The sequence below is a fragment of the Daphnia pulex genome, chromosome 10, assembly GCF_021134715.1.
Source record: "Daphnia pulex isolate KAP4 chromosome 10, ASM2113471v1".
In the NCBI taxonomy this organism is placed as follows: Eukaryota; Metazoa; Arthropoda; class Branchiopoda; order Diplostraca; family Daphniidae; genus Daphnia; species Daphnia pulex.
This window is the reverse complement of record NC_060026.1, coordinates 3629214-3653289: the sequence shown is the minus strand read 5'-3', so window position 1 is coordinate 3653289 and position 24076 is coordinate 3629214. Positions and strand designations below refer to the sequence as shown.

The 24076-nt window shown below is 42.5% G+C and overlaps 3 protein-coding genes and 1 pseudogene across 4 annotated transcripts in view; all 4 read right to left on the bottom strand.

Annotated features, from left to right (window-relative positions):
* Positions 1–6452, bottom strand: part of LOC124204848 — a 41737-nt gene extending 35285 nt beyond the window's left edge. Inside the window, exon 1 of one of the 2 annotated variants that reach the window (XM_046602069.1) lies at positions 5636–6452. The gene's annotated coding sequence lies outside the window, so the exon portion shown is untranslated. The remainder of the gene's footprint in view (positions 1–5635) is intronic. The other variant, XM_046602073.1, reaches the window with a different exon arrangement.
* Positions 6453–8902: 2450 nt separating this feature from the next.
* Positions 8903–10325, bottom strand: LOC124204847 (annotated as a pseudogene).
* Positions 10326–12117: 1792 nt separating this feature from the next.
* LOC124204846 (nipped-B-like protein A) lies at positions 12118–20680 on the bottom strand. Its single transcript, XM_046602067.1, is given in 26 exon segments — positions 12118–12738; positions 12806–13190; positions 13275–13548; positions 13611–13825; positions 13894–14106; positions 14169–14240; positions 14316–14387; positions 14449–14550; positions 14631–15166; positions 15231–15459; positions 15526–15714; positions 15783–16064; positions 16130–16663; positions 16755–17093; positions 17157–17303; positions 17390–17642; positions 17734–17947; positions 18012–18263; positions 18329–18404; positions 18406–18429; positions 18514–19012; positions 19079–19686; positions 19745–20009; positions 20082–20265; positions 20337–20505; positions 20582–20680. Coding segments are annotated over 25 exon segments (6384 nt in total). The 5' UTR covers positions 20401–20505; positions 20582–20680; the 3' UTR covers positions 12118–12382.
* A 6-nt stretch (positions 20681–20686) lies between these two features.
* LOC124205425 (39S ribosomal protein L2, mitochondrial-like) lies at positions 20687–21414 on the bottom strand. The gene is made up of 4 exons (XM_046602872.1): positions 21207–21414; positions 20900–21148; positions 20773–20833; positions 20687–20699 (listed from the first exon to the last, which is right to left on the bottom strand). The coding sequence occupies exons 1-4, from the start codon at positions 21412–21414 to the stop codon at positions 20687–20689; spliced, it is 531 nt and encodes a 176-aa protein (XP_046458828.1).
* Between the last annotated feature and the right edge of the window lie 2662 nt (positions 21415–24076).

The window sequence follows — 24076 nt, the reverse complement described above, 5'->3', positions numbered from 1 at the left end:
TAAATATATGAGAGATATCCGTCGTCGGACGGCGGTGTGGCGGTAGAGGGACGTACGAGAGCTGCTGAGCTGGAGCGGAACGCGGCTAGAAAAAACTGTGTTGCCGCTGCTGGGCTCCCGCGCACATCCTCCCGCTGATCGAATTGAAGCTAAAAGCGAAATCAAGATTAGATGCGGAGCACTCTACTCGAGGTCGCTCTTCTCTCTTTTATGGTTTTTGACGTCGTTGTGTGCTGTCTCGTCCGCTCTCTTCTGTTGTGGTTGTTCCATGCGGAATAAATCAAAAAATCAAAAAAGGCACAAGAGGAGAGAGACTCTCTGCTTTCCATAGATGCGAAGGATGACGGAAGGACGGCCAGAATAGGCGGAGCAAATCCTCGTCCTTGTCGATCCCGGGATTTTATTTTTTTCCAATTTTTAAAATTTATTTCTTGATTATTGATGACATTTTCAAAAGTTGCCAATTCATCTATAGGTTGCCCCCCTTCTGATTCGTGGGAAATGCCATCCGATGAATTCATCCAATCAGATCATCACGAAACGTGATTTTGATTTATAATAAATGACATTTTCATCATCCGGATGGAATTTTATTTTCGCCCAACGTGATTAACTAAAACATTTTTTGCATTTCATTTCCCTGGCCCGACGTGTCTTTTCGGCATGCACCTGCGATGCATTATTCAAACGACTTTTTAAAAAAAACCCGGCATCCATACGAAAATCTGACATGTAGGCTACACATCCGCGCAGCAGTCTGAGATATTTAATGGATCGAAGATTAGACGTACGTACACGAGTATACAGCGCTGGTCCGGAATAAATAACATTCATAATGAAGCAACAGCAGCTAGAATTATTGGGTACAGACTGGACAGGAAAGACGAGGGGGTCTAGACGTCATAGAACGGCGGGTCACAGCACGAAACCGTGTATGCAACTGCGGGGGGTTTATATATAGTTATATACGTACCATAATGCAAACGGGTAAACCGCGCACTCTGGACATATAGTCGACGTCTATACCCGGCCAGCACGTCAAGCAGTTTAGACGGTCAGTTGTGAAGGTATACCACACAAATATAAAACCCGTTTCTTCCTCTTTTCTTTATACCAGAACAACCTCCCCCCTCCTTCTCCATCCGTCCTCCATTGATGATGAACGCAAGCGAGTCACGGAGAATCGATACAACTTTCTCCCCGTGTGCTCCGCTGTTTTTACAGTGTACACACACAGTGTGTGCTGTGTGCGACTTCCATACGCGACATCACGCGCGCTTATATACGTATGTAATACACCATGTATTACTACTATACATCTAAATACCGCGGTGCTATATAGACATTTCGAACCGATATTATTATATATTTAGATATAATACACAACAGCGCGCTTGCTTGGGGTCTAGTTGACTTAGTGTGTGTGTGTGTGTGCAATGGGAAAGGAGGTGGGAGGGGCGAGGGGAGCGACCCAGCAAGCACCTTGCGGAATATATGTGTGACACGAGTATAGGAGGAGCCGTGTACTTTATACTCTTGACATGTCAAAGAATTCGACGTTAATTATAGAGGTTCTTATTTTTTATTTTATTTTTGTTTATTTTTTTAATTTGATATAAAAGTCGGAGGATCGGTGCGTGACATAAATGTAATGCCAGGCGCAAAAATGAAATAGTGTCGAGATGCTATGCGAAACAAACCCAACGGCGCTCACGTTCCGGGGCGGAATAAGAACGCGGGAGAAATATCAGCGCGGAAGGACTTGTTTTTTTTTTTTTTGTTTTAAAAAGAACTACTTGGAAGAATATAAAGACGACGACCAACTATATCTTATCCACACCTGAGGACTTTCTCTTTTCGTAGAAAAACAAAACAAAATCTAATCCAAAGAAGAAGAAGAAGTTATGAAGAATTGTGTACAAGTGGGTCAGATATGTCACGAACGCGGCCAGCACAGCAAGAGCGAGAGTCTCTGCTGTTCGGTTGCCACGGGAAACGCCTTCTTGTTTTGATGTCTCGTTCTCCCATTTTTCTTTTTTTCGGAAAAAAAATTTCGGGGCTAAAAGCTTCGACGTCTCAAGTTGCCAAAGAGTTTCAACTTTTTGTAAAGAAATAGTCATAAATGAGAACAACTTTTTGGTTGTTTTGTTTTCTCCGCATTCATCCGCCGTCTCCATCCATCCCACACTCGAAAGTCGGTTGTAAGCACAATACATTCTTCAGCATTCGTTATATATCGGAAACACGTAACGATTCGGTTCACACAAACAAATCGTCAAAAAGAAAAGAAAAGAAGAAAAATGGCAACTTTTGAAATATTTTATACTATCCGGCCTCTTTTATTTTCTATTCAACCGCGCGGATGCTCTCGAAATGTTCCTTTTCGTTTATTTCCGACATTGAAAGTTGAAGACTCTTGCGTAATCATTTTCTTGCGCTTCCTGGATCGTGACAAAATAATGGATGAAACATCACGACCCAAAAAGACGTCGAATCTCTTGGTCTTTTTCGCGAAAATTTGAATCTTTTTTTTTCTCCCCTCATCCCGCCACTTATATCTCGTTATTAGATCACGGTTGAATAGTTGTCACGCACGGGGGGAGAGACGTAATAAATAATGTATTAGCTGAATTTACCGACAGAGAGAGTGAAGAAAAAAAATATTTGATTTGAATGTGCTGCTGGTGCACATCAAAAAGAAAAGTAGCGGTCCCGACTGAATCCCGCACGGTGGTTGAACTCGGTACACACCCCCACGACCACCAACCCACCACCACCCCCCCCCCAAAAAAGAGAGAAAGATTCTCTGTGCTGGATAGTAGATGATTGATATGTAGTTTAACCAAGAGCGATGAAAGATTGAATGTACCGAGCCATTCAAAGTGAGACGCCAGAAGAATGTTCAAAAAAGAGGAAGCCGCCCTTTAATCATAAATATTGATTTTGAAATAAACCTGCGCGAAAAGAAAATCAAACTAAATAAAAACTTGTTAGATTTTCTCTCTCTTTTTTTAAATTTTTATTGCGCAGGTTTTCTCATTTTGTATTTTTAATTTAATTTTAACAAGGAACTCAATTCAATCAGTTCATTTTTTTGTGCTAAAGAAAAATAAAAATGTTGTCTGTGTAACAAAAAAATAAATAAAAAGTCTGGAAAGGAAATACAAAAAAAATGGCGTGAGTGGATTGAGAGTCTATCTATATAAAAGGGTGGTGCACTGGTGCTGGTGGTGGTGGTGTTGCGAGGAGGCATCAAAAGAATGGTGATTCATTTGTCCCGAAGGGAAGAAAAAGGAAACACGCCGGAGAGTCCTGCGTCATCTTGTTAGAAAGGCCATTCTTATACTACCCGAGCTGTACATTTTCACCTATATAACTACAACATATAATATAGAACCGAGGCCGTCGTCCTGTATATATATATCTCTAAGAGATATAGTCTAGTGTCTGTAATCCCTGGCCTCCTTTCTAGATCTATATTCCACTCAATTCGTCAGTGAACATCAACACTCTGTGTGTCCGCTGGATCGTTTGATCATCTCTCCGAATCGCCCCTAGTATTACCACCATTACGCACACACACTTATATCTCAATTTATTTGAGACTCGCTGTGTCTACACACACATAGCCGCCGGGTACTTGAGCATCGAGGGATAAAGGAGAGCACACATATAAAGAAAAAGAGACCAATGCAGGATTGCGCAGTGGTGGTAGTATTTTCTATCACTTACATTATTATTTTCGTTAGGATATAGAATAAGAGAAATAAAAAGAATCATGGCATTATATACATCAAGCTGGATCGAGTGTCCGGAGCACTTTGGCTCTCCTGCCTCCTACGCCTGCCGGACTCGTACGTATAATATATATGACTCCTTGACCCTATGACTGATGTCTTCCATCCCTTTTTTGCCTATCTAACGTTCTTCCTCTGTCTCTGTCTCCTCTTATTCGCTAATAAATATCATCTCCCAAAAAATGCCAGTCTCTCTTTTCTTTGCCATGTTATAAGGATCTATCTCCCTCTATATATATATAGAGCGAATGCAACCGATAAAGAAGAAAAAGAAAAGAAAAAGAAGCTCGGCTATATAGGCTTTCTCCGACGGTGCATCCGCCATCATGTCAATCGATCGAAGTGATTTCAATCTCGATGCTCTTTTATTTCTTTTACTTTTTCTTTTTTTCTCTCTCGCTGGCACATCACAAACGTCTAGGAAAAAAACGAAAACGAATAAAACAACCCAAATAAAAAAAGCTAAAGGCAACTCCCCACAACTATCACGGGCCGGCGTATCTCACAAAAATAAAAAAGAAAATCAGAGAATAAGAAAGTGGGCATTATAAAAGAAGAAAAAATTTTCTATTTTTTTAGTTTTTAGTTCCATCAAGACACACGAATGAGAGAGAGAAAATGAATTTATACGTACAAGAAAAATCTTTTCTTTTTTTTTCTTTTTCTTGTGATTATTTTTCGCTGGGGCGGTTAGACGGGCCAAATAGCGAAAGAGTCCTTCTTCCTCTTTTTCCTTTTTGGCACAGAGCCTCGCCTCACTGCTGTGCTGTACTGTGCTGTGGGTCAAAAATAATTCCCGCTCCTTTTTGTTCTTGATCTTTTTCTGCTTCCAGTTTTTGCCCGGCCGTCTCCTCACCAGCAGAGCCGCAAGGGCGGAATTTGCGACCCACCGTAGACCCCTGGGAGAGACAGAGCCGGGAGGATATATAACAGCGCAACAAATGAATCCGCCCAACCAGTCCTTCCGCGTCTTCTTATAATATCCCTCAGTCTATCCCCAAAGCGCGTTAATAGGTTTTTTTTTTTTCTTTTTCTTCCTATGTATGGCCGTCGTCCTCTACATTGTTTTCCAGGGGCCTGTCCATTGATCCCGATTGTGACCACAGACTCTTGGCTAATCACCGGAACCGGACAGCACAAAGTCGATAGATAAAAGTAACCCCAATCCTTTTTCCTTTTTATTCCTTTTTATTTTCCCTGGGGCAAATTGGCAAATTGACACAGAGATACCCGAAAAGTGCGTGAGTGGAAAAGAAATGAGTTTAGGTGCTGTTTGGCCCATAGCAGCAGCAGTCACACCGCGGATTTGTGTGTGTGCTGTTATTTACTTGTTTGCCAGTGGTGGTGGTGGTGGGCCGCGGCAAAGGCTCGGTCAAACACACCGCTGTTATTATTGGCCGAGTTCTGTTTGTGTAAGTCGTGTGGATCTATAGACTATAGCAAACAAACAAAACACTCCAGCCGAACCAGCAGCAACCAGAAGAGTGTATACGTATAAATGTAGTACATGTATGTACGTCTGTGGCTATAATGAAGCGACGAGAGAGAGAAAGCCAACCGAACCTGAAATTCGATTCCAGCATGAACGTCATCCTGTGTTTCACCCGGTCCGTCTGTCCGTTTCTCTCTAGCTACTACCCCAATGCAACGCTCGTTTGGCTCGTTCCGGCCAAATCTCGCTAATAAGCCCGCGTACTGCTGCTGACCCCTCGAGGCTATATCCTTCAAAAAGCTGCCAGCCTTTTTTTAAATTAGACGATTCAGTATTCACGATTTGGAAGTCATAGTTATATAAATGCAGAGATACAGCGTTAGATATAGTAGTATAATATAGCTACCTGGCTCGGATGTGATGTGTGGTTAATAATGAGCTGACTGCCAAGTATATTGCTCACTCTCGTACCTCACTGATGATAACCACGAATATCTTATATAAGAAACGAGCGAATATTTAGGGTCGTTTAGTAATAGGCAACAATCAAAATGTCGGTATGATATCCGGCGCGGGTGTGAGATCCGCTCGTTCGTTTCAAAACCAAGTCATCTGCGACGAGAGAGAGAGAGAGGCCGGCCAGGGCCGGGCTGGGGCGCAGGGAATTGATAATAACCGGTGAACAATTCGAGCCCGGTTGCGAATAACGACGCCGGAATTTGGTGGAGGCGGTGGGCGGCCACAGAGCCAAAGGAGGCACACTCACACTTATGCACTATGCACACGCACACAGGCACAGCACACCATCACACGACTACACAGCACAGCACAGCACACACACACATCGGAGAGAGAACCTCCTCCTTCTCTCCAGCTGGACGCAAAAAAAGCGAAACACAAAAAATAATAGTCAGAAGAAAGCAAAGTTCGGGAGTCACGATATCACGTTCTACCAATAAAACTTTGAGAGTCAGGCCGGCATAAAGCCACAAAAACGATCAGTAAAGAGGATCAGTATAGAATAGGAGTAGTAGTAGTAGGGGACGGCCCGTTTCCTTTTTCTTTTGGTCGAATGTTTTGCCCAGCACACATACACACACGCCCGACGGATAGGAAGAAAATGGGAGAAAATAAAACCCGGACAGCAGCAGGATGGACGTTTTGTTACCAAAGCGCTGGCCGTCCGCAACTGAGAGCATTCGGGCTCCTTGCCACGGTTCTTATATAGAAGCGGTGGCGGCACGAGGCGACGACTATCCCAGTGCCGGGGTGAGGGGCTGCAGAGACGGGCGTACAACACACACACACACATCGACAGAAACAGTTTGGTTGTGCGTTGTGTGTGTGTGCGGGGGATACCGACGGCTTTTTTTTTATGACGGCGGGCCAGCTTCTTTCTCCATTCCTACATACTAGTAGCCCAGCAGAGAAAATTGGGGATGGTCGGGGCAAGCGCAGTAGCGACCAGATCCTTCGCCATCTCAACGCCTATATAGAGAGAGAGAGATAACAAAAAGGATGGGGGGGTTTCATTTTGATGATGAACTTAAGAGATCCTCATTTTCCAACGGGAGATAGGGATCGATTGCGTAACGAACTAGAGAGAAAAAGAGCTGGCCGGAAAACTTTTTCGTGTAGCTCCCCCCCTTTATACGTGGGATATACTCCCGGCACACACACAGGCAGACAGACACAAAAGAAGAATGTACACATGTATACATATACCTGCAGATGGAGGGAGTAGAAACTTGATGGGCGCCACTGATGGACGTCATTGTATCACGTCGGGACTCTCTCGTTAGCCAAACAACGCAAGTTGCAGATGGTCTAAAGAGGCCATCAGCGTTTTAAGTCGACAGCAGCACCAACGGAAATAATAAAATGGACAGACTAGTACCGTATACTATAGTTAGATATATACAGTTAGTATTATATGTATAGTTGGGACTGTATAACAAGATTACAATGTCAAAGTTTTCGCCGAGTTTATTTCTTTTTCGACCCCGCTTAATGATGTCTCACTTATGTATCCTCAGACTCCCACTTGGTTAGCGTTTCAGACTTTAAGAGCATCTTGACTTCTTCTGTTTTTCCCCCGTTGAACTGCTAGTAGTACTTACATAGTAGATTTAACCCCCGCGACATGTCTGGGTCTCGCATGTGACTCGGTCGTGAAACCAAATAAAATGAGATAGTTAAAGATGTATTATGCGGACGTATACTCGCAGGTTGCTGTCATCATCTCCTTGTATATCAGCAAACTCACCGGGTCGGTAGAAACCATTCGATTATTGCGTGGGGGTGTGTGCTGTGCTGTGCAGTGCTGTGCTGTGTGGATGTTATATATAGTGGCAAATGTTAACGTCATATCGTAAGTCGACTGTTTCCACCTTAAATATTTAATGAACGAGAGAGGTCTTTTCACCTGTACACGCGAGGCGTTCCGCGGCAACCGGCACATCGTGTGCACTTTGGGAAGATTATATGTATCCCGCAGAAGGAGAAGAAGCAGACGGGTGACTCCCGCATTTTTTGGCCCCAATACACGGCCGTGAAAGAGGGAAAAGAAATAAGCTCACGCCGGTCGATCGAGACGAAAGAGACAGAAAAACATCCATCAAGACGTCCACAAGATCAAGTGGCTTATAAATTATCTCTGTAAAAAAATGAAAATAAAACAACCGAATAAGAGAATAAAAAAGGCGATAAATTACATTTTAAGACAAAAAAAAAGGTGTGTACTCTGTAGCTGCAGAGGTATAGCGCCCCACTTAATAATTCCTGATGGAATTGATCGACACGGCTTGTAGGTGACGACGTCATCTAATGAAAGGCGCGTCTGATGTGAATATAGGCGGAAAAAAATGCCGAAAGTTGAAAGGACAGTCGAGTGACATCAAAGTGCAATGAGAAGCCCAAAAGTCGACCCGAGATGAATGTCGATCATGTCGATTGAACACGTAGGCCAGCAGCACACGAGATGAAAGCGAAAGGGGGGGAAAACAAGTCAATCTAACACACACCATCTTGTTATTCGTCCTTTTTTTCACTGGGCCAGTTTCTATCTATTCGCATGAACAATATGACGATCGCTTGACTATTTTCCTATGTCTAAAATGGCTAGGTCTTTTTATTTCTAGGGGGGACAACGTAACGGGGGTCAATCAAGTCTTTCTTGAAATGCCATTGAACTTTCTCAGGGCTCATTAGCTCGTACGTAACGAGTCGATGGGAGCGTGTGGACTTGGTTGCCTCTTGCATATATAAACTAGGTACCGGTATTTCGTCCCCACGATTTGCTTTCGCGAGCTATTGATCGCCATCGCCAGTCTACGCACAAGATTTCCAAGTGTTTTATTTGTATTTTTTCCGTTTATTATTTCATCTGCCGACAACAGAGATACCACTGCTATATATAAGAGTTGTCGGCAAGTGCATGGGTGAACGAGAGCGTTAATAATCTAAACCAACTTTCGACATATTTACTCGTACAGAGAGAGAGAAGAGAACAGTGTTATGTTTTCAACGCTCTAAAGGCCCGAAACTTTCAACTGCCAGCAACTATTCTATTACAAATGTGGGTGAGGGAGGTTAGACCCAGGGGGCTTTTGAACGTACCGTCTTTAGAGTAGATTGTTAGAAAAAAAAAGAAAAATAGGAAAAACCGCGCTAGTTTTGGTCGTCATCATTCAAAGTGTATTTATGGTTACATTAATTAATTAAGAACGGGGCGGACGTCGACTCGCTGCTCCGAGTTTTTGTTAAAAACAAAAGTTTAGCCAGAGATTATTACGGAAAAGATCCGCATGGATGCTTTAGTATTGATGAAAGTTTACGTGTGGGGAATGGTGGATGCCGGTGGCTTTTTCCTATTTAGTCCTCAATGCGTACCTGGACCGTCGTTGGCGGACTAGTTAAACACTTTTTGAGCGAAGTGAAAGAGGCGCCCGCCGCTCCTGCAGCCCACAGACCCGTGACAACCAGGACTGCGTAGGCGGGCAGGATTGTGGCCAAGTATAACTGCGACGAGTTCATCAGAGTCTGAAAAGCAAAAACGTAAAATGAGCAATGCAGCAGTGACAAATAAGGGACTCGCCAAACTTTTTGACAGCGCTCAAAACTAGTTGATTCAAACAAATCAGTTTGGTGCAATTAGAAACAGTGTCTGGGAGAGACTTTACTTTGACATTGGGTACTGGGTAGTGAGAAATAATGAATTACCAGGAGTGAGACGAGTAGATGAGACATCACCACCCACACCAACGCCAAGTACTTTTTCTTGTCTAATGCGTGGAAGAATAACACTCCCCATGCTGTGTGTAGGAGGATGAAGCACAGCGTTAGGAGGGCTGAAGTGAGGAAAAAAAGGTTGGAATCACCATGCAGGTACCAACTGTTCCAGGGCCAGTGGCATCAGCTAGAACATTGACTAGGGAGAAAGTTCCACTGATGATGCCAAAGCCTTAACCTGAAACTAAAATATTTAAAAAGCAGAAGATTAGAACAACTTCTACATTTGTGTCAATCTCTTCCGAGTCAAGTACCATAGGCTAAGATGTTTTTGTTGGTTATGATGGCAGTATCAGATTCTGTGAGTTTCTTCAAACCAACCTCAGCTTTGCGCAACAGCAAGTATATTAGATACCGGAAGAGTTCTTGAAACAGAACAGAGAAGATAACACCCACAACAATTGGACTGTGCAGCGTGACTGCCACTAACCATAGCAGCGAGGATGTCAACAGCGACAGAAGCCAGAAGAATGCACTGGTGAAAAACATAAATTTAATCAGAATTTCATCACACCATCATGTAAGTTTGATAATAAACCTTACCTGGCTATGAGAATGATGATTCGAATAGGGTCCTTAGCAATCGTTAGAAGGAACATGGCTAGTGGCGGGCCAAATGCGAGAAACGCACAGCCGAAAAACTCTAAGAGTGCCATATTTCTCTACAAATTAGCGTAAGTCACCCCAAATCGAATTAAATGCAATAAATGAACGCCAATGTTTTGACGTTCTCCACCCAAAAATAATACCAGCAGGCAAACAAAACACACACAATTGCTGACAGTTCAATTTTTCCCCAAAATGACAGCTGCAACCCCAAAATGAATCCGCTTCGAGTTGTCACCGTAAGATGGCGTTTAAAATTACCGGGAGAATCAGTTGAAAACAAAACAAAAATAAAAACAATTTACGAACCAAATATCGATTTCTAAAAAAAAAGGGGGAAATATAAGGCACGTAATGACCGCAATACACCCAAACTTTATTTTTGGGTTGAAAGTAAGTGGGAAAAGTCCACCAAACTGCTGGGACGTGGTAAAATAACCGCCGCTCTCCACTTCTCTCGCCGACTCACGGGGTGTAATGAATGTGAATTGCTATATTACATTACCCAGAGAGCCTTTTATGGCGACGACTGGGCTATATAGCTATAGCTGCTGCTCGAAGGAGACGAAAAAAAAATGTTAGAGCTAAACTTATACGACTTAGGGGTGTCTGGTTTGTGTGGACGACGAACGTGTCGCCGGGTGCAATAAATAAATCATCGGGGTGATTGAAATGAATGAGTTTCACTTGGTGTTGATCGCTGAAACTTCCCGCTGCAAACAGGATCAAATACAAGGCCACGATTCATTTTATACACGCTGAGTTGTCGGTTGTTTTCTACTTTCGGTCGACGGGATTGATGTGGCGAAAAGCGCTCCCCCTATTTCAAAAATGTAGCCTAGGCTCCGACGACTAGAATTAGTGTCAAACCAGTTGGCAAAAAGTCTGGCTTTTTTTGGCACGCTGTTAGATCCCAACCGCCCGTCTTATGATGATGATGGATGGCAGTCTCTGCTGGCCTGGAATTAATCGCTTCTTATATTTTTCTTGGATGTTGTTACTTCTAATTATTTCCCTGCTAAGCTGTCAGCTTGGAGCCTCCGCTGCTTTATCGCAGGCCCGTAACGTGCTTTTGATCATCGGTAAGTGTTGGCACAATTTGTGTATTCTTTTTCCCACAATATTTGTAAAAATTACAATAAAAACAACTTGCTGGTTTCTCGCATAGAGCATTTCTATTCGGTAGAAATGGTCTTTTTCTTCCAAACTAATCTGGGGGTGGGTTTCAAGGAACCAAGGAAAGTGTTCCATTATTATCTAGCGCTAAAACGAACTTTGTTCTTGTTACACGTCCTTGGTTCAACTTGTTCCAACTTGAACTCGATCGACGTAATCGTGGGATGACAAATAAGAGGGCGTACTAGATCTTATAAAAAGCTTTTCATATCTCTTTTTGGCTGGGGGAGAAAATAAAGAGTGGGGTGATGACGTGACGTGATGGCAGCCACTTTATTATAAAAATTACTATAATAGTGTTTATAATAAAGTGGCTGCCATCACGTGATTTTGCTTGTTTATCTATACAAAACCGTCAAAACGAGAAAAAAAAATGGATTGCACCTATTAATCACATGTTTGTGATTCGAACTCGGAACCGTCGGGTGCTCTGCATATAAATTGATCCGTTATCTGATTCACCCACCGAACCACTGATATGTTACCAATACCATTTTAACTGCGATAATATTTGTGACATGTGACATCTAGTTTTAGCACTAATAATAGAACAAATGTAAATGAGGAGGAAATCTGGAAATAAGTGAAGTTTTTCTTCTAATCAGTGTTAATATTTGTTGATATTCTTTCATTGGAAGATTTAAGAAAAACTCAATGCTGGCACCCCGTTCCGGTTTGCGAGGTTTGTGCAAGATAACTTGCTGAAGCGCACTTGACGACAGTGAACGTCGGCAAGTATTAGAACGATGAGCCAGGGAGTTAACAGTATTTAGAAGTAATTATTCTCATATTTTAGCAATTGTAGGTACACATCACTACTTCCAAAACTGTGTCGATTTATATTTCAAATACAATAAACTCGTACGTCCATAATTATGGTACAGTAGAAAATACGGTACACGCCCACATACATACACGCAATTACACCTCAACGCATTTTTCCGTTACACACACAAAAAAAAGGATATCGTTCTTTCAATGGAAGAAAAAAAAAGTAAATAAACAATCATAGATCAACGAAGGGTAATCTAAATTGGGAGAAGAGGATTATAGCAACTGGGAAAACCAGCTGAATAATAAATTAAACTCTTTTGAGAAAAATTGTCTCTTGGTCTCTTGGTCTCTCGCCTCTTGGTGATCTCGGAGTTTTCGACGATTTTGATCGAGGGGTTTTCATTGGTGTCGACGGCGCACCCATAAGCGCCACGCCGGGTATTATCGGCGGCGCTGCTCCAAAAATGGGCACTCCCATTGCGGGGACGTCAGTCGGGACTGGTGATTCGGTAACTTGATAGGTTCGCATGGCGGAAGCCAGTCTCTCCTCTTCGTCCTCTTCGGCAGGATCAATTTTGAGCATGAGCTGCTTGAACTCGATATACTTTTCCACCAGACTCTGTTTACTAGACACCTCCAAGTATCCACCTAAGCCGAGATTTTCTGTTTGAACAATTAAAAGCAGGTTAATTTATCGTCAAGTGGGAAGGCTTAGTTGGTGTTTCCATACCTTTCAACGCATGTAGAGTTGGTCTAGGCATAAATATGTTGACCAGTTTCCTTGGTGCGTTCTTCTCGTAAATCTTTGCCCCTTCTGACGGTGAATACTGGGTTATTTTGGCATCCGTCAGGCCATACTGGTCCTTTAGGTGTTGTTTAAGCATTAGAAGGAGGAGACAACCCTGAGCAGCCGTCAAGAATTCTTCGAATGGTCTTGTGTCTGGAGGTAGCCGTTGCATGATGGATGCAATGTCTTCATCGTCTTCCTCCTCCTCCGGACTAGTAGGTACAGCACTGGGGAGCAGAGATTCTCGGAATCCTTGCAAGAGGTTAGACCCCGTCACAGACACCATAATGTCAATGTGATGGATCAAAAAGAGCGGTTCGTCGATCACCTGTTAAATAATGGCACAATAATTACTTTTATGTTGACGGAATAATGAAACGATATAACCAAACAACTGCGTTCCGAATTTTACCTGATAAGGAAAAGAAGCTAGATTGTCTGCCAAGTATAGAAGCTGTGCGAGAGGGTTCTTCGAGGTCTCGTCGAACTGTTTGAGCATAGAAAGCACGAGAGCTCTTCGCTGTTGTTTAGTACCGCGAAGAAGGGAATAGAGGAAACCATTGAGAGCAGACGGGTGTTCCCCTTCCCTGAGCCGGAAACCACGAGCAATTCCTTGGCTTTCTTGTATTGCACTAGCCACAGAACACTTGGTACCGATTTTCTTATTAGGAGTCTCCGGTGTGCTCCTGTAAATTGAAAATAATTTAATAAGCCAACAAATTAGAAATTCATCATTTCGAAAACATACTTTGAAGCTGACTGGACAGGAGAATTCTCTTTTGGAGCACTTTCAATTAGCGACTGTAACTGGTAAGATAGTCGAATGCCTTGCAACGCTTTCATGTGAATGAATCCAGGGTACTTTTTTTCTATTTCCTGCAACTGTTTGTCTGCTGCGTGCGATACTCGCTCTGCGTCAGTGCTGATGCAAATCAAGTATGGAACGATTTGCACCGGATGAACCTATTGGAAATAAATTTCACTTGAGTAAGCCGCATTGATTCGAGAATCAAGAATGCAAACAAGCCTACCAATCCTTGCTGAAGAATCAACTGCGTCACTCTGAAAGCTGATTGTCGAACACTGGACGCGCCATGGAAGAAACAATCAAGGATTGGTTTTAGATAAAGTTGAATGACGGTACTGGCCATTCCAGAGGTTACGTCTCCCATTTCTTTGAGATTCTCCTTCTTTGACGTCTTGGACCACTGCTGATCTTCTTTGATCATTCGAATTTCCTCTTCCTACAGAGAAATGTTGTATTAACCAATTTAATCAGGAACTATGAATCACAGGAGAAATATACCTGAAGGTATGTTTCGATGTTGTTTAGCACTTGAACTTTTAGTCGCAAGGCAACAGAAGGTTCCAATAAACGCTAAATAAAGAAAAAGAGCCGGAAAATTAAGTAAGAGCCTGATGAAAATTACGATTACCACAAATTTTAACTTACATTAAGATAAACTGATTTCAGGGATTCTCCCAACATGAAGTCGTAATGCCTGATGCAAACAGAACCAATAGCCTGGAAAACAAATTCAAGATTACATATGGCAAATTTAAGTTAAGAAATATTTTCTAAATACCTGAAGAGTGAAGAACTGCATATCAGTGCAGTTTTGGCACACAAAGTAAAGAAGTATCTCCATCACTTGTTGTTTGGTAGAGTCAGGTAACCCGTAACGCACCTGAAACCATTGAAACCAAAATTTAAACAAGGTTTCAACACGGTAATCCTGAGATCAAAACAATCAAACAAAATAATCACCTCTTCGTCTGTAAAATCGAAATGCCGCAGTAGCAATCCCACGGTGAAAAGTGCTCTTCGGAAAAAAGGCCGGTGTTGGACGAGTCGCGGATTGTCGGGGTCTCTCTCGTGCATAAGCTTGTATTCAGTCAACGGACCGAAATATTTTCGGAAGCAGTCTCGAATGAGCTTGAAATTCCGTGTGACATGATTAACAACCGAGCCAAGGCAAGATAAACAAGCCGCTACGACTGCCTTTTCATGCTGCAAGATCAACTTGACAGCATCTTCTTCCAGTTGAGCGAGGAAAGATTCACTTGGATGTTCCAGCAAGGGGACTACTACTTCCAATGTCCGGGCAACGTCACTAATAATTTGATAGTCACCCTGAGTCCTACAGCGAAGACTCAAGTACGGTTGAAGGGTCATGGCATGTGGCACAAGTAGTAAGGGTCGTATTTTTGCGAACAAATATAACGTAGTCATACAGGCGACTAATCGCTGAGAAGCTCCTTTCGTTTCTCCGCCATTTGAGTTTTTCCCATCCGCCGATCCCGCTACACACGGAAAAGAAAATCGTTATAAAATTCGTTTAATTCAAAAAATTAATTATGGACTCACCGGAACTGGGGCCTCGAGCAAGAGAAGCTTCCTCGAGTCGGAGAATATTTTCGACTAAGCAGTCAACGATTTTTTGGTAGGCCATCAATAGGGCTTTGGAAGGTTCAACATTCGCTTTTGTCACGTCTTCTTTGTCTTCTTTGGGTCGAAACATCTGTTGAAGCAGTTGCTCAAGCCAATCTAAGCCGGTATCTCTGCAGGCGGCCACGACGTCAGTTATGTTCATAACCTGAGAAATGGCATGAAAAATGAACTTGAAATTCGAAATCCAATTGATGGGATTGAACTCGAGTACCTTTCTCATTAAAGCATTAAAGTCAAGTGTCGGCTTATCTCTGACTGGGCTAAACCACATAGCTTGGAAGACCTCCATGACCAGCTTTTTGATGCCACCTTCTTCGTCGTTCACTCTTCTGATCATCTTTACGCATATCTCTGGAATCTTGGTGAAATCGGGACATTCGGTGCAGATGTCTTTCATTATCTATTGGTAAAAAAATTGGCAATCATTACATTTGAGTCATTATTATCAAATAAATAACTAATGACTACCTTAATGACTCTTTTGCGAACACTAACTCCCGTGTCCAAGATACGCGCAGACAACATGGTATAATATTTGTCAATAAGCTCTGGGCGTGATAGGACAAATTTTCCTACTAAATCAACAGCTGCTTCTCTCACTGGAGTCACTGCTGTACTTTGGTCCAGGAAAGAATGATGAACACCAAGTTGCATGTCGGACCGGGCCAGGACGACTGGGTCCGATTCAACGATTTGAGTCAGGCATTTCATGGCTTTGGCTCGCACAGCGATAGCCGGTTCCGTCAAGACCTAAAAATACAAAGTGATGCAATTGAGCAAAACACGTAATACGGATAGAGTTTTTTATTTTTTACCTTCAAAATGTGCTTGAGATACGAGTCAAAGCTTTGAGAAAACTGTCTTTTGGAAGCCAAAAAACGTGTGATAAGCTCTGAGCTTTCGGCATCTAGAGGCGTTGTTAAAACCTGCGTTCTTGTACCAGGTGCTGCTTCTGGGAAAGGATTGATTTTGGAGAGTAGTAGCTTCTTTCTCCGATCGGCCATTTCCAGGGATTGGTTGTGGTCATTGCAATCAGCGGCAGTGTTTTCCTGTTCAGGTTTCTTGGCATTGTCGTCTTCGTCCTCAGAAGACGAGGACGAAGACGAGGATTCGGATGAAGAAAAGTGGTTACGCTTTTTCTTCTTCTTCTTTTTCTTAGGTGTTTCTTTAATCCTCGGTCGTTCCTCAACACCGGTTTCGGGTATATTTTCTGACGAAACGGATCTCTTGGTCACACTGTTTTTTATATCCATGTACCATTGAGCGACGTAGAAATGCCGTGCATGAAGCATTGCAGGATCACATTGAGAATTGACAGCAAGATAATCGAGCAACAATGACTGAGGAACCTAAAAACAAAATAAATTGCAATTAATCTTTTGTGCTTATGATCTAGTAAAAATGACAAACCATCTTTTATTAATTTTTTTTTGCAAGTACCTCGATTTTATCTGCTGGTATGTTTTCTTTCTCGTGATCTTTGTCTCCGCTCTTTTTCTTCTTTTTATGCTTTTTCGATTTGAATTCTTCCACCGCGTTGTTAGCTTCATCTTCACGAACCTGCTTCAGCAATTGATCGATAGTGTCCGTTTTAAGTTGAGAACTGACGGCGTCCTTTCTGAGACGAGCTGCCACTACGCCAAGGTACTCTAGGGATGCCACTTGCAACAGCACATCGACATTTTTGTTGCTAAAGTTTTGCACCAACAGCTTGCCCAACAGTGATAATAACAACTCGGCGGCCGGCCACTCAGGCTTGTTTACGGTGCTCAGGAGATCCTAATGAAAACAACCCTCATTAGATACTTTTGACCTTAACCTTTTCCTGGAAATAACTCTTACTTGTACGAAATTTTCAAACAGCGGACGATAATCAACTTCCTCGTTGTTTTTATCTCCACATTTCCCGAGAAAGACCGATAGAAAATTGGCGGCTGTTCGGACTGCGGTGTCGTATCTTGTATTCACCACTACTTCTGGATCCATTGCCTAAGGAAGACATTAATTTGAGTTTAGACAAGCTTCTCTAGGTACAAGCATACAAAAAGAAATTGGGGAGAAAAAGATTAGCCTACCAAGACAGAGCTATCCACGTCCTCAGCCGAAACGGTTGTTCCCGGAGGAGCCCCTAGCTTCTCTGGGAGGCATAGGACACATTGTATAAGCTGAAGGACTAAGGCGGTGAGCATCTGTATGTGCTGTTCGGCGCTAAGGCGGAAAGTGCGAAGTCCTCGTTTAGAGGAGGGCAGGCGTGCGATGGAAGCTAGGATATCGTCGAGCAACAATCGTCTATGCTTTTCATAGCGACTAAAGATCGTCGTCACTAATCTATATCCGGCACGAAAAAAAAATAAAACAAACAAAACAAAAACATTAACAATTGCTCATAATGACTCCATTAAAAATCACAAATTTATACCTCAAAGTGGACAACTGCAATTCTGGAATATTTTCGACGAAGAAAGGTGCAACACCTACGGTTGAAAGATGGAGTACAGCTGTATCCGTTAACGTCTGGACTGCCAACAATTCAGCCATCAAACCGACTAGGCCCACCATTTTATGATAGACCAATAGAACAGTTTTGTCCCGCACTTCTCGTACGTGGGCCCTTTTCTTCTTTGAACTTCCGCCTGTAAAGCCCAATGAAGCGATGCTGGATTTCGTGCGTCTGTGAATCAATCAATCAAAATATACCTGAAATCGTGACATCCTTTTTGGACTCGGTCCGGTATACTGGATCATATGCCGGATAGATGGAATGCTGCAACTGGAACCTGGCCAGCTGAACAATTCTCTCAATGACTTCTTCGAGGTAGGCTCGCTTGGGCATGTTTGGCGCTGTAAGGATATGAAGGGCTGCCAGCGCCGCCTCTACAGCTCGGAGTACACGCTCAGAAGACAATTCCGTCCACAATTTGCTCTCCTCTTCATCTTCATCCGGATCCCCTGTAATTTCGACAGGCGCATGTTATGAAAATGGGACTCAATAAGTGAACTTTGCGATAATATACCGAGAAGGGAAATTTTGGCTCCATCACGTATGTTCTTTTCGAGCAGATTGAGTAACCGAACAAGTCTCTCGGGGGGGAACAGCTGACATGGCACCCATTGACTAAGTAAGAAATGAGATTACAATTCAAAAAAAAAAAAAAAAAAAGTTTAAAAACACGCTATCGGCTAGAAAATAAAAATATACCTTCAATTTAGCTGCTTCTGCACACAAATCGTGGAGTTGCTGTTTGGGAATCATTGCCTCCTGAGGTATATCCGTGTCGTTATCCAGATCAGCCGGGGCATTAAGATCAGCATCTTCCGTAGCATCGAAAATGTGTTCGACTAAGCGCGTAAATCTTTGAAACGTATTTGTCTCCATGAGTTCTTCCGCGTTCAATTTGCCTTCGTCATGGACGACCTTTCGCTCCAGTCTTTTCAATTTTTTCTTTGGAGCCGGTGCCACTTCATCGTTGTTCGGTGTCGTCACCTCACCGCCGGTGGATTTTCTTTTACGAGGAGTCTCTCTGTCTTTGTCTTCTTTCCGCACTTTCACTTTGGGTTTACTCTCCTCTACAATTGGCTTTTGTTCCTTCACTGGTTCCACTGGTTTCACAACTACACTTCCTTTTCCACGTCCTCCACCGTCAGAATCCGAGTCTTCTTTATAGGACGGCCGCCCACTACTATGATTCCTGGACATCCTGATGGAACAAGATTATTAATAAAAAAAGATACAAGACCACCAAGGATTATATGAAATTACGTACCGATTATTTTGCTGTGAGGAATTATTCATGGACGACAGAGCGATGGGATCCACTTTAACGGACGCAGTGAACGGTTGGCTATTCGCTGTCTGCTGAGGTACGATGGGTTGGGGTTGGAACGTAGATTTATCAGTTTCTTTTCTTTCGTGTGAACGCGTTGAAGTTATCGCGTTGGGGAACTCTTGGTGGTTGTATACCGGCAAATGGGGTTGTGCAGCCTGTTGTGGAACTGGATGCTGTGTCGGAGGCTGCTCTTGGATTTGCTGCGGATGGATTTGCTGTTGCTGATTATATTGTTGTGGCTGTTGCGGCTCTACAAGAGGCATGGCAGGGTGTGTTGGCTGCGGTTGTTGAGGAAGATGTTGTGGATAATGCTGCTGGGATTGTTGTTGCTGGCAATGCTGCTGGGCTGGTACTGGAGTATGAACGGGTTTTTCATACCCCCAGCTTGGGCTATTGTAGTTCTCTTGTTGTGGCTGCTGAGGATATACATTGTTTTGCGCAGCCAAAAGCTTCGTCTGCGTGGAATATGGACTCCCCTGGGGAACGTAATTCATGGCGGCTTGCGCGGGCAATCCTGGAGCAGGACTTTGCTGAGGAGCATATCCCTATGAAAAATGAAACATGAAAACAGCTACTTTTGGCAAAAGAATTCTCTGGTTCTACCTGAACAGAATTGCCACTTGGTGTATAAGCCCCGACATGAGTGGCAGGTGATGCATAACCAATTTGCTGCTGAGAATTGTACACGAATTGCTGCTGCTGCTGCTGATGGGGATGCACAGTACTCTGATTGCTATTCCATGGCTGTGGATGTTGTTGTTGCTGCTGCTGACGAAAGACGTGTGGGTTTCGCAGCAGTATTGCACTCAGTAACTCAGGTTGGGGTTGTGAGAGCTCCGGGTGATTGAAATTCTCATAGCGTTGATCTCTGGATGTGTAACAGAATTTGTCGATGAATTAAATAAATGAAGATAAATATGCTGTATGAAGTGGAAAGTACCTTAGAATTATGTGCTGGGGATTATAAGAGGTCGTGGTGAGTGCATGTTGAAGTTGAGCTGCCAAGGCATCATCATGAGTAGACAGGAGACTGTGAGCTTCCTCAGCGACTCTTGGATGGAAAAATAATGAACGACTGGCTTGTGTGGAAGCCAGGGGCACCGGCAATGGCATCTCAGGTAGCACTAATAAATAAATAATAGGAAGTTTTTACGATTCAGAACAAACAAAAAATTAATGTGTAAATAAAACTTACAGTCGCTGAGACTTGCAATGCCAGCCAGGCTGATAATGGGGATTGTAGGGATTTCGCCATTCATCGTGAAAGACCCCTTCCCCACTGTTGGTAAAGTTGAGGATCAACAACCTACTCCTTTACCTATATCCACTTGATCTCTGACACTGCTCACATGGCAACATCCAGACTGAAAAAGAAAAACAGGTTAAAGAATAATTGTAATGAAGAAGACAAATAAATGGCAGGTAGTAATTAGAGGTTACAAGAACACTGTAAACATCACGAACACATCAGACGAGGTCAATGAGTCCAAAAATACCGGCTACAGGTGACGATTATTTGTTTAAAAATGCAAATTTAACCTTGATCTAGCTTAGAGTACTGTTTACACAGCTAACAAAATATGATTTTCTAAGAATTTATACTATTGTTTACAGATGATCAAAACAATTACCAAACTTCAGTGCCTACTGGCAGTGCTCCCAATGGATGAGCATCTCCTTCTTTTGGTCGAACTATACAAAGAAATTTACACTTTAAATTAAGGTCTTGATCAGTATTATAACACTGTATATACATACTTGCATTTCTGGGGATGTGCCCAGATGTTGATATTAAATCTCCAACTTTCATAGTTGAGGATGCTAAAATGTACCTTACTCTGTCTCCAGCTGCTACCAATGCAATTTTTGAACTTCGACATGGGTCATATTGCAGTCTCAAGATTTTTTCAACCAATGGAGGCCCTTCCTTTGGTCCAGAACGAACATTATCAACCCATCGGTACTTTTTCTTGTGTCCACCTCCAAGACCACCATACACTTTTTTACCTTTAGAAGGAATTAACAGTTTAAAAAATCCTTTTTTCAATTGCAAATGAAATGTTACCTGTGGTAGGATCTCTTCCTGCCAACTTCATGAGTGGTAGTTTCTTTACAGTGTACTCCTCAGGGAATTTCACTAACCATTTGTTACCGATGTTTCTCCATCCAGGTTCTGTCAAATACCCAAATTTATTTATGCAACGTATCTGATGGAGTTGGGGTTGTGTGTTGTTCATGTTAGGCTGAGTGTTGGAAATTTGACCGACATACATTGTGATAACGTAAGGCGATTATTAGTGACACATAGTCTTGAAAAGGAATTCAACAACTGTTGCAACATCTTGATTCAAAAATGTCGGTTGAAAAGTATCTAAACATTAACTTTAAGCTTTAACTTCAATTTCTCTACATTAAAGCTAGCCGAAAAATTGAAACAATTTCAAGCAGACGACTCAGACCGGCGACACGGGGAAAAGGGTAAACCAGAGGGGCTTCAGTTCGAGCGATCGTGCTTCACTTGTCTTTTCACCGGGAAACTTTGAATACGCCTTTCAGCACAACGTACAATTTAAAAATTCTTGAACCATCTGAACAACTTAAAAAGTTTATGGGGGTGGCCCGTGTTCGACTTCCGTCTGGCACTTTTCTATCTGGCCGTCATTTGCATGATCACTTGGTTGGGCATTCAATGCCTGATTGATTACTGTTCTCTTTCCAGCTGCTTATCTAGGAACTCGTCTCGTGGTTCGGCATATATGGGAACATTGCAGAATGTCAACGTCATCGTTTTATATCGACCTTCTACCTTAATCACACAACAGCAAGACCCCACTAACGAGAAAATTTCCCAACCCACTACCTTGAACCTACCCATTGCGAGCTCGAACTAAAAGATGGTTACACAAGTCGTAACGAGGCAGTTCTTCCTTTCTGATAGAAATCGAGTGATCGCTGATTTGTAGATTGCGGTGATCTACCTTGTGTTTTTCAAGTTAATGAAAATAATTTGCAAATATTTCTCCATTAAAATGATTGAATAATGAGGGTAAATTTACTAAATTAATGAAATTTAAAAAAAATCCAAAATTGTTTAAACTTGAGTTTAAATTAAAACAAAATATTAAGTAAAACAAGGGTAAAACTTTGTTGTAGCCTTCGTGGGTTGTTTGAGTCTTTTCGAGATGCCATTTTTTTTACCCAATAACGTTGCCGTTTAGTGAATTTTTTCAAAAATAACATAGCGCGGGTACACTCCGGCGATGCTACTTTCAAGGTTTAGGGCTTGTACAATGTACACTACAAGGCCGCAGGCACTGATATGGTTAACCGCTGAATTTGAATGGATTGAAATATAGTTATTTCGAGAATTAATCGCAGTGGAAATTTAGGTCACTAAATAGGTGACACTAAATAGGAGATTCAGACATCGTGTTTATTCCGGTTTATTCATACTGGTCTTATATGAGACACAGTATCAATGACGTCTTTTTGTGGTCTTATTAATTTTACATGTGTAGTCAGGCGATAATAAAATACAAAATGGGTATATTCAATTCGTGGTAAAAAAGTTAGTATAGTAGGCCTATGAGCTTAATATCTTCACGCACAAAGAGAAAAATAGTCCGTCACTATGGCAGAATTTTTTCTCTCTCTCTCCATAGTCCATACTCGATTTTCATTTTAATGATTATGAAAATAATTTACAAATATTTCTCCATTAAAATGATTGAACAATGAGGGTAAATTAATGAAATTTAAAAAAATTCAAAGGAATTTTAACTTGAATTGATATTAAAATAAAATATTAATGAAAATGACCTCCTCTGGGTACTTGCTAATCAAAAGTCTCATACTGAAGTGCATATAAGGACCACTCAACTCACAAGTAGACATTCAACATTTCTCAACGGTGAAATTAAGTTAGTAAAATCAAACTCCAAAGATGAACAATTCTGAATTCCAACAAATGACCACCGCTGACATCCACCAGGCGTACGGCCACATCCCTGCCCTGTGCCAGACAATGCATAGTTTTGAAGAATTCCTTGACACGACGGACCCAATACCTGAAGCATCGAGGTGGTTAATAAAGACGATGGTGACAGCAGCCAAATTCGGTCTAACATCCATGACTGAGCTCATCGACCGTCTTATAAAGGAGTGTGAATTTTTAACTCAACAAGCGCAATCCGCCCAGTCAGAATCGAAATATTTCCGGCAGGAACTTGATGCCGAAAGGAACAAACGACTCCGTCAATTTACAGATGAATCAAAAGACCGGCGGATCGCGCAACTGGAAGAACAAATCGCCCAGGCGAAGCGTACACACAAGTCTCATCCAGGCTCAGCGCAACATGCTCCGGTAACTTCCGAAAACCGCACGGATGGGCAGAAACCGATCTCTGAACAGATTCCAATGCAACAAGACATTCCAGCCGAGGATTTTATAATTACTTCAAGAGATATTGAGCGAAAGGTTGTGGGTAGCAGCCTCCTGCTTACAAAAATTTTGAGTCGTCACATTGGCCGTTTCCTTGGCCTAGGGGGTCAAAATGCCAAGCGTCTGGAACGGGAATACGGCGTGAAAATCGACATTTTAAAACGCCAAAATCAATTCGAGGATTTGAAAATCGTAATATCGGAAGGAGATGAGGACCGTCGCCGTGCGGCCTCCGACGACATCATCGAGAACCTGCCGGTGGAAGTCCATTGTCCCAACCTGCAATGTTATGGTCACGCATTGAGAAATGCCACATCCCAGTTCAATGTTCAAATCGACCGAACGAACCCGAACATCCCCGGCATGACAATTTGCGGTAGGCTAACCAACTGTCGCCAGGCGTACTATCAGCTGGTGGGCTACAACGACAACATTTTGTATCAGTAATAACACCACACCGCCTTCTGTTTCTTTCATTCTCATTCAGTTTTCCT

What these genes read in the sequence shown, in the direction of transcription:
- LOC124205425 (XM_046602872.1), bottom strand. Translation starts at nt 21,414, where the DNA reads ATGTATGTCGGTCAAATTTCCAACACTCAGCCTAACATGAACAACACA. An exon ending in AGGAAGAGATCCTACCACAG is followed by an intron (nt 21,149 to 21,206) that starts GTAACATTTCAT and finishes TTCCTTCTAAAG; the next exon opens with GTAAAAAAGTGTATGGTGGT. An exon ending in GCACATCCCCAGAAATGCAA is followed by an intron (nt 20,834 to 20,899) that starts GTATGTATATAC and finishes TTCTTTGTATAG; the next exon opens with TTCGACCAAAAGAAGGAGAT.